Consider the following 10,402-nt stretch of genomic DNA (forward strand, 5'->3'; position numbering starts at 1 on the left):
GTGCGGAAAATGCCACACATGCACTTTTCTCAATAAGACTTGTTTAACCTTCAGTGTATACAGGCACCTCCAGGGAAAAACTCAACCACTGTGTAAATTACTATTTGCTTGTCCGTAATATTTCGATCAAATAATGTAATAAGTCAGCTCTATAAGGCAAACTATTCTTTATTGAGTGAGGTGAATACACGAATTAGTCAAGAGACGAATTCTGACGTCCGTACACGATAGGCCCAGATAGGCAAGGGGATCTCAGCAAGAAGTTGATTCATTTAATTATGAAGTCAGTGCCCTTACATTGAGGTACTAATCAAGCTTCTTGATGAGAACTCTTTAGGCCATGAGCAAACACTTTTTCGACTCTTATAAGTTAATCCCCAGGTCTTAAATGTAGCGCCAACTGATTTTCACGAAAGCTTCTTAATATTACCATGTTCTAACCAGGATCATAGAACTAATAGTTACTATTGGATGAGATCTCAATTGATTAAAGGTATCCTTGCTTAATGCTGAACCTGCTTGCACCAGAGCATGACCCTAGTCATAACTAAACGGTACTTTTACTCGACTGTAGCTTTCTTACGTGTAACCTTCATCACTAAACCTTTTTTTTTGAAGCTTAGTCTTAACTATTTACCACAAATCATCAATTTAAGCCACTTCAACGGGATTCCATGCAATGCCGTCTTGCTGCTGATTGTTTAGATTACCATTAGCGCGTCGAATAAATAGGAAGACTCATAAAATTCAAAACATTTATCTTGATGAATCCAGGGCGATTCTTTATTCGTATCTAAGCCGGTGCCCTATCATCCTAGGTAAGTGAGAATAAACTAACCTCTTCCTACCGTCGGCACCTTCTTTCAGCCCCCGTATCCCACACTTACCGCATTCACTGCCATGTCATCGTGGCGATCCTGCCTGTGCTAGCAAATCTGGGTAAGAAAGTAGCTTCTGTTGAAGCTGTTTGTCGCCATCTTTATCTGTCGGCGGCGCTCCGGTGCTGCTGTCTAGGTAAAGTTGCTAGAGGACTGTGTACTTCGTTGGTTCTTAATTTTGATATTCATTCGATGAGAGTAATACTTCGTTGGGTGTCACCGGCTTTTTACGCCTCGCATAATTTCTGGAGACGAGATCCTCGGTGCTATCGTTCCAGGTATCACGTATTTATATGGATACCACCTGCCTACACACTGGCAACGAAGTAACGGAGGATCGTGGAGCTGGCTGCTTTTTGCGCTCCGCTGATACATGACAATATTCGACGACATAATGTCCAAAGGAACCATCATGTGACTTACATTCATGCAAACAATGCCACACAAATGGCTGGAATGGAAAAATGCTGAGTTAGTCCATAAAAATTGAAGCAGCATCATGATAAATGAAGCATTACAATAAATTCTTCTTCCAAACCAGATATATTTATTATAGAATTGAATTGAAATTATGATAATTGATCTACGTAGGTCATCTGCTACGATCGGAAGTTTCGGTTAAACTCAGCTGACACCCCCTGGTGATCACATCGCGATCATTTCCGGCCTACCGCTGTGCGTTGTTTACTGCAAGTCACGCCTTCAGACCCCATTGCTTAGCCACCTGATCACTAAGGGCCAGCGATACACAAAATAGGTTATTGTACACACGAGTGTTTTTAGAAAAAGAAATAGTATAATTTCTTCAACGACTGATCGTCCAAGCCTACTCTGTATTATAAGCTTTCCGGTGCAGAGGAACACAAATAGCTCGCAGCGTTTGCTGCTACCTTGTAAACTCTGAATGGCCTTATTTCACGACAAACTAAACTCAATACAGAGACTCACTTCATTCAGTTGTTTGTCCTTTTCTTCGAACCCTAACACAGTTAATGGGAAAAAAAAGAGTTGTTTGATTCAAAGTCTGAACATCTCGGTGACAATTGGGAAATAGGTAATGCCCTTTCGTTAAATTACGTAGTCACGGGAGCTCTGCTGTAGCGTGGCTTGATCGGTGCACCTGCAGCTTGATGGGGTTTTGGTTATTGAAAAACATGTACCGGTTGAATATCTGCCATAAAAGATAAGAGAGATTATACTGTCTCACCTTTCAACCTTCCATGTCCGAGCAGGATGATGGCTTATTGAATCATGTTGTTTTACTGTGTCAAAGCCTCCTCTTAACGTTGACATTTCATGATCTTCGGAAACCAGTTGAGCTCAACAAAGACAAACTTTAGTTCCTTTCGAAGTTATAGATGTAATCTGTTTACAATATATTAAAGACTGTAATAAACGTAATGCGATTATTGGCTACAGGTTTCAGAAACCCATAAGCAGGAACTTCATGAAGCTGTCGCATGGATAGCGTAATAATAGCTCTAATGTTGCCCTTTCTTCAGTGGCTTGCAGCATAGCCAAGTCAAAGAAGAAGAATCTACAAATAATTTGTGATAATCATTGACATTAGCCGACATATCGGTAGGTATAAATCTGTTAAACTGTCGCTTAGACACGCTGCTAGTAGGCAAAAAGTCCCGAAAATAAGAGGGCTCCGAATTCGCAAAAGGTTCAAAAAGCCTTAAAACGACTAACTTGTTGGAGCTTATTTGAGCAGCCTAGCTGGCACCTGACAGACCCTACTGACACTTCGGTATTCTTCTTTCTATAACGGCCGTTCATTTCTCTATCGAAGCCTTAGATATAGTAAAAATCGTTGAACATTTAACCAAAATTAAGAAGTTTCTTTAAGAATATGAACTTATTAATCTAGGTGGGTTTCCCTCAGCACGGAAAGCTTAATCGTAACTGATCTATGCTTAAGTACGACTTTTCATTATAATTGTTTTTGTTTTCTATTTCTAGAATGAGTTGGCCTTCGTTTGGTACGGTAGCAGGGGCGGCGAGGCAATGGCCTTCACAATTTGAACGCGCCACTCTACATATATGTACGAGTCTTTTATAATCCATCTAGAGAAAATTAACAGTGTGAAAGGCAGCGTAATCTAAGAATTGCGTATTATAGACGTGAAGCTCGCGATATCCCGATGAGAAGACAGTTTCAGACACTCATCACAAACCACAGGCTTTATATGCATCTCAGACGTTTAAATGATGAGAGCGAGCTTGAGTAATTTACTGGAAGAATTGTTCTATATTATTATTAATTCGTATCTTGTTCAGTTGATTTTCGCTAAGAAACATGTGATTATAAGCCTTTTTGGAGAAAATCAAAACTTTTTCGCCGCCATGTTGTTAGGCTATACGGAGTCTGTATTCCAACTACGACTTGGATCAACCAACGTTGTCTTTAACAACGCGCGACCGTTCAGCGTTAGTTTCTTTCACACGCGATGCCACGTCTGTCTATTTCGTCGGCCGAGCCACCCTCTCCACATTATTATACGCCTATATAGACGCCTATTATTATAAACGTTGTGGGGAGCTTGAAACTAGCGGAGGTAAGACTAGGCAGCAGCGACATAAACTGCGACACAAAACACACGTAGGTTAGTTTACAAATAAACGATCTGTAGCCAGTTGCGAATGTGATTGCCAGTAGACAGGCCGCGGCTGATGGCTCTGTCTTGTTACTGTTTTAAAAACGGCACAAACCAGTGACAGTGTTAACACTAAACCGATCATAAGCAAAACGTTTTCTTCTATCTGATCATATAGATAGAGAAACACCGCAAAAAAAAATGGCCACGAGTCTTCGGCTTAGCGCAATACTATGTCAGTCAGAGTAGGAGTTGAAAAGGAGGATTACAGAGCTGTAGATTGATTGAGTGAACAGGAACTTGTTGAAAGTACCAATCGACTACTAGAAACTATCGAATTGCATGTGTTAGGCGTTCGCGCCGTATGTTTTTGCGATTCAAAGGTGAGCCAAAGTGAGCTAAATTCGCGAGTTTGTTGTGTGTTTCGTTCGAATCATGCTTTTTCACGGGATGATGAGTTTTCTGGTGTCGATATTCGTGTTTACGATAAACACGCCAGCCCGATAGACGGGATGGTAAACAGAAGTTTACAATGTCAGCAAGTAGCAAGGTTGTATTATGTTATTTCAATACAATTGCGGTACAGAATGGAAATGTTCAGGTGTTTCCTGTGATTATTATAAGCATTATAAGTGTGTGATATTATAAGCATATAAGTGATTCCATGACGGGAGTCAGCCATTTGCCGGCGGTACTGGACATAAAGCTCTGACAACTTTCAGATTTTGGAGTAAGAATGCAGAGTTTGACCAATTGATATATCTGTTATAGCATCTATAGTAACATTAACCAGTATAAGGAATATTTTCAATGGGCTCTATGTTTCAAATAGATATACCACTGCGTCACGTCAAACCGCCAGCAGAATCTTGTGGTGTCTACAAATATAAGTAAAAAGTGATTTTTTTTATAACTTTATACCGTACCTTTAATGAGGAGAAGTTACGCGATTCTCTTATTTGTCCCTGTGAACGCTTTCATATTGGAAGGCTCATTCATTGCTTCTTACGGCCAATTTAATTATTTTTTCTTTTGTTTTAGCATGATGGCGTAAAAAGCTAGGGGCAGTTTTTGTTCGATATTCCATTTTAGGGATTTGATTCGGACTTACAAATGTATTGTATGTACAGAAAAAATGGTTGAAGCAGCAAAATGCTGATGGCCAAAGAGTGTGCACTGAAAATATTAGAACGCTATGCACATCTGTTTTTTTAATGATACAATGCGTGTAGCTACGGTGTATTTACCAATGAAGTTGTCCAACTCTAGTTCAATAGTCTCGTTACTTCGTACGCCGTTCTGTAGATATTTAAATAATCATTCGTTCATTTAAATAGAACCATTTATTTACGTATTATTTGTATGTTAGATTAAATAAATGGGAAAGGAAGGGTGATCTAACTGGTACCATTTAATAGTTTGAAACGCATATTAGGAAACAATTTCTAAGACGAAAACGGCAAAGCGCTCAGTTAATTAAAATAGCTATCTTAGATATAAATGTACTTAAAGAACAGAACTTTACTAAGTAATAGATACTTTTATTACGCGTGATCACGTATACTCTTAACACAACATTATTACGCTAAGACCCTTCTAAGGTGATGGTCCTATAAGTAGAGATCAAAGTCATCATCTTATGAAAGGCAAGAACGTTTTTGCTTACCAGAGTTTTTCAATAGTAAGCTTATCCACACAGCAATAGAGGTGCGAAAACTCTTCGATTTAAAATAATGGATGTATGTTTAATAGGCAGATAATGAATAATTAAATAGACGACAGTTTATTAGGACTAGGACTTCTGAGCGAAGATATAATAATATAAGATCTGAAGCCTGTATCACTACAATCAAGTATATGATGGCTGCAGGGAGGAACTATTTCATTGCCTACTTCTAAGTTGAGTCTGCCTGTAGAGTTATTGTCGCTAGGTGTCGAAACTTAGGACTGAGCCAATTGACATACAACGTGTTTGTTACGCAATTTCATATATAGGTGCGTGAAGACCTGTAAATCATGTTGATTAAAGCCTTCTTGCGAGTCTTCCCCGCACGACTTGCTCCCATGCTAGCAACAGTTTGTAGGCCAAGGACGCCTCAAAGCAATCAACAACGATACGCGTCACAGTTCCGCTTCACGCTCGATCACCCCAAGCTGTCTACAGAGCAGCGGCAATTCTACGAAGAAAATGGCTACATGATCGTCAAGGGGATGTTCGATCCTCAAGATCTGCAAAAGTTCGCCAAACGTTTCGACGACATTGCCAGCGGCAAAGTGAAGATCCCCGGTCTCACCATCATGAGAGACATCACCTTCAAGAATGCTAAAAATCAGGACAAGTATGTCGTCAACAAGTTGCAGGACCTCTTTTTCGACGAAGAGCTCTGGGAGTATTGCACATGCCCTCGAGTGCTGGACTGGGTTGAGGCATTTGTTGGGAAGGACCAGATGGCCGTACATACGATGCTGATCAACAAGCCACCAGATACGGGGGCGTTGACATCTCGCCATCCGCTGCACCAAGACTTGCACTATTTTCCATTCCGACCAGCAGACCGCGTCGTCTGTGCGTGGACTGCAATCGAGCGCGTTAATCGGGAAAATGGTTGTTTGGTGGGAATTCCAGGCTCGCATAAGGGACTCCTGTTGGAACACGTATATCCTGAATGGGAGGCTGGTGTTAACAAAGGTTATTATGGAATCAAAAATTATAATGAGGTGAGCGTAATAAATATTGGTTCTACAGAGCTAGAAATTTAATTCAACACGTCTGCAATTAAGAGCTGAAATAGGAATTTCTGTAATATATGAATCGTAACTGAGTGGAAGCGAGTACAAATGTTTTAACTCAAAAAAATCATTTTAACTCTATATAAGTTAGGTTTAAAAAGTTCTGAGGGACAACCTCAGCGAAGTTACAAACGCGGCTTTGTTTTAAGGGTAAAGGGAAAGAGCAAGTTTTCACAGCGAATTCACATTGCTCATCAAACTTTCGAATGTATTCTTCCTTTGATTCATTCCTATACCGTGGGTTACAGTTTATAGATGATCGTGTACATTTTGAGATGGAGGCCGGGGATATGATATTGTTCCATCCGCTCCTTATCCACGGATCCGGCGCCAACCGTTCAAAAGGTACGCAGAATTTAGGCGTCTTGCCTGAAAGTAACTATTACTTACTCCTGTCCCCTTCCCTGAATCGCAGAGAGAGCGTAAACTTAAGCAGCGCAAAAAGTGATGATTAACATGAACAGGTTGGTTAGATTTTTTTGTTCATGTTAACCAAATTTTACTTATCGGTTATTATTTTACTTATAGTTTATTGCTCGATTTATGTTATCGGTCTTATTAGACAAAAACAACTTACACACAAAGCGATCCTAGTTCAATCTGTTTATACAGCCTGTCATTGTACCGTTATGTTCCTGTCTCTTTAAGGATTCCGAAAGGCGATCTCATGTCACTACGTCGCATCGAAGTGTAGATACATCGATGTGGCAGGCACTAGTCAAGAGAATATTGCGAAGGAAGTCCTTAAGATACTTGAGAAGCGAGGGATCCCTATCTTCGATTACAGGTGCGAAAGATGGACAGGATGCAAATGGTAGCGACTTCCTCTGTGGATTATGTTAATCTATGGTTACCATGCCGGTTGCTGTACATATGTTGTCTACTAATGATGGGGTCAGCTCGAAGAGCCGAGCTCTAGCCAGTTTATATAGGTACACCACGCCTGACTGGATATTGGAACGGGCTAAATATCGATCATGCCAACGTAACTGTCGTACGAATTTCAGTTAGTGGAATCGGATTGTACGGTCGTTTAATAGAGACTATTGATAATATGATGTGCCTACGATAGAGCTTCTGGAAGCAATTTAAGTGGTAATATCAGTAAAATTTCCTTGAGTTTATCTTGAATAGTATTTGTATTGAATGACGCTTTGCTGATGCCGCATTTGTTTTTATTTCGGGATTCAGCACACTTTTGTTTATGCTATTTTCTGATGTCTTGTCTTCCGTCCTCGTCTAATGCATCGTCTTTTTTCCAGAGACGTTTGGCTTTACCGAGCCCAGTTGGTACGCGGTGAACGGTTCAACCTCTAAACTATGTCCGCTTTAGCCTTCCCTGGCGTTTCGCTATACTTTCGTGATGCGGCGGTTCTGTCTGCGCAAACGCAACGGGAAGGAGATGTGTTTTCCACGGAAGACCGGCCGAAACCGACTTGCAGCAATAGAATAAGGGGCCCATACCCATTTACTCGGTACGACCTCAACTGCATCGGCCACGACTGTACGGTAGAAAAGCAAACGCAATAGAAACACCGAACAGGAAGTAAGATAAGACTTTTTACGCGGGTTCGCTGCTTCCTCTGGCGTCCGGCATTGGCCGTGTTGCCTGCATTGGCCCCTAGTCCTCCCAGCCCTTGGATTCCACTCCGAAGGCTGGGGAGAGCTTCCTCAATAGTTACCATTCTCTTCACTATTCTATAACTTGTCCGACACAGCTCAAGCGGTCCATGTGTTTACCTTGCCCTCCCTAAGGACCGCTTCGGTCTGCCTACTCTCATAGCCCTTGGCTAGTTGCCACAACAGCTGGGATATGCCTGCTACTAGCTACCGCTGGCAGGATACACGGCAATCGTCCCGCTAGTTGTTGCTCGTTCGCCGCGACATGAAGTATCATAATTAGCAGAAACCAGTAGCACCTTTCATCATTCGCATCATAAGCCAAAAAGTCATCTCGGATACTCGAAGCCAGAGCTTCGAATATCCGACAGATAAATAGAGAGTTGTTTTTCGCGTTCGGGAAGACGAAAGCCGATTCTGGGTTCAATGGCCAGACAGTCCGGGATGAAATGACCCTCTGTATTGTGGTAGGATTATCCAAAGCGCTCAAACCAGTGCTGTGTAGCAGTCACGCGTACTATGGATAGCCGCAGCGGTGGCTTTGCCGGTCTAGTCGCTAACGGGACCAGCGCGATCTGGTTAAAGAGAAAGTCATCTGAAACACGGACGCCATTAGCTGCTGCTGTTGTTAGTACCAGCCCCCACGGGCATCGCGACGTGGCCCAAAGCGCAAGACAACTTCATCTATGAGAGAGTCAGCATAAAAGCCTGTTCGATTTAGAGCAGAGCTCTCTGTTACAACGATCAATAAACTCCAGAGCGGTTACCATTTCTACGGCTAGTACAACCAAAGGACGGGTAGAAGCCGCTGCTATGGCTGCTACTGTCCTGACCGTCGTCACTGCCACCGCTGCTGAATCAACTGTTTCAACTGTTTTTATCTGGCCAACGTAACCACAGAGACGTGGTCGCTGCGGCGTTTATCAGCAACGCTAGCAGAAGAATGATAAGAAACTAGGTCCGGTTCGGTTGGGAGTTTTGAGGGGCTGTGGGAAGTCCTGGCGCGACAGGCAGAGGGTCGGAACTGGCGAGGTTAACTGGCTGGCTCCCGGCTCAGACAGAACACCGAAGCCACTGCCGCCGAAGGGACATAGTAGTTGTACTTGGAAAAGAAGGAAAAAAGCTTATCAGTGCTGAGATGATACCGGAGCCGGATGAAATCGGACGAGAAGGGTAGTTATCGTTTTTAGAGAGGAAGGAAGAAACATGTTGGGGGCAAACCATTGCGATAAAGGGTAATTGGGGTTGCTATTGCTGGTTCTGCTGCTGTTATTGCCGTTGCAGCGGAACGAGAAATTTTCACGTCTTTATAATGGTGGCGGAAATCACTACGATCCTGGTGATGAACCCGTGTTGTGTTAGGGCGGATTGACATAGTGCTGGTTATGATGGTGACGTCTGTGTTTATTTTTCTACTTTTGAACGCGAGCATCAGTAGAAGCAATTAGTCTGTCGAGATAGATGCATCGTACATAAATCTGCGTGAGACGTGTCTGCTAGTCGACCTGTGTGAATTGGTTGTTATGGAAGCTACTGGAAATAGCGCGGCATAGAATCGAACGAGTCTTAGGGAAAATCAGCTGGTAGCATGGTGTACGATTTTGGCCTAGATTGCTAGTGAGAGTCTGACGCCTTATTTCTATAAAAGCGAGAATCCGAGGTTTCACGAAAGAAGGAAGCGCTATGAAGGTTAGGGTGCCTGACCAAATACAAAGGTAATTGTTAGTAGCGCTAATGCTCTTTTGCCACTCTTTGTGACGTTGTCTATGAAATAATGAAGTAATGACCGTTTATAGAGATAGTCTCATTAAGTGAAGTCTCGTTTGAGATGCTAACACTAACCTTTTGCATATTTTTCTCACAATTTTTTATATAAGTCCTTTGATATATAGGTAATACAACAAAGATGATGAAAAAACAAGGATATAATGGAAAGCCTCGAACTATCAACCTAATAAAGCAACCTTTTCTGTGGTGAAAGTATGGACGAATATTGAACGCACGTATAAAACATGTAGAGGCATACGTTACTGAAAAGATTCTATGGGTTGACGACGATTTTGACAAGTGAGCATATCGTTACGTGAATTTTAATTGTGAGATGGAACATTTAGGAAGGAGCGATGATGATCATTTTAGTATTTTACCGTTTAATTTTAATTAGATTAGAATTAACAAGATGGATTTTGGAACTAAAACTAATGTTACCAATACAACACACCAAAATAAATATCTGAATCCGTGTTTCTAATTAAAATTATCTACTTTTTATTCAAAATGTTTTTACTTCGATGAATTTAATTTGATGGAATAAAACGAAATCTGTTATACCCAATGTATAGATACCTAAGATGCGTATCCCAATGCTTTTCGTATAGTTCTCAATATAAAGCAACAGAAACACACTCGCGCCAAGGTATTTACCTATATCTGCTACCAAGTGTTTATTTTCTCTTCGCTAATAACAAAGTTCTCTTTTTTTTTGCGTGAATCGGCAGTACTGTCCCTATCATT

At 41.5% G+C, this 10,402-nt stretch overlaps 1 protein-coding gene across 3 annotated transcripts; it reads left to right on the plus strand.

Annotated features, from left to right (window-relative positions):
* Positions 1-3,415: 3,415 nt before the first annotated feature.
* On the plus strand, positions 3,416-10,145 carry LOC111268644 (phytanoyl-CoA dioxygenase, peroxisomal). 3 transcript variants are annotated; one of them, XM_022847752.2, is made up of 5 exons: positions 3,416-3,439; positions 5,474-6,196; positions 6,517-6,613; positions 6,917-7,055; positions 7,531-10,145. In XM_022847752.2, exons 2-5 carry the CDS (start codon positions 5,495-5,497, stop codon positions 7,583-7,585), a joined length of 993 nt encoding a protein of 330 aa, XP_022703487.1. In that variant the 5' UTR covers positions 3,416-3,439; positions 5,474-5,494; the 3' UTR covers positions 7,586-10,145. The 3 variants fall into 3 exon arrangements, with proteins under 3 accessions (XP_022703487.1, XP_022703486.1, XP_022703485.1); XM_022847751.2 differs by having other exon boundaries at positions 3,435-3,487; XM_022847750.2 differs by lacking the exon at positions 3,416-3,439 and adding an exon at positions 3,494-3,861.
* The last annotated feature ends 257 nt before the right edge of the window (positions 10,146-10,402 follow it).

The sequence above is a fragment of the Varroa jacobsoni genome, unplaced genomic scaffold (assembly GCF_002532875.2).
Source record: "Varroa jacobsoni isolate VJ856 unplaced genomic scaffold, vjacob_1.0 scaffold_1305, whole genome shotgun sequence".
NCBI lineage: Eukaryota > Metazoa > Arthropoda > Arachnida > Mesostigmata > Varroidae > Varroa > Varroa jacobsoni.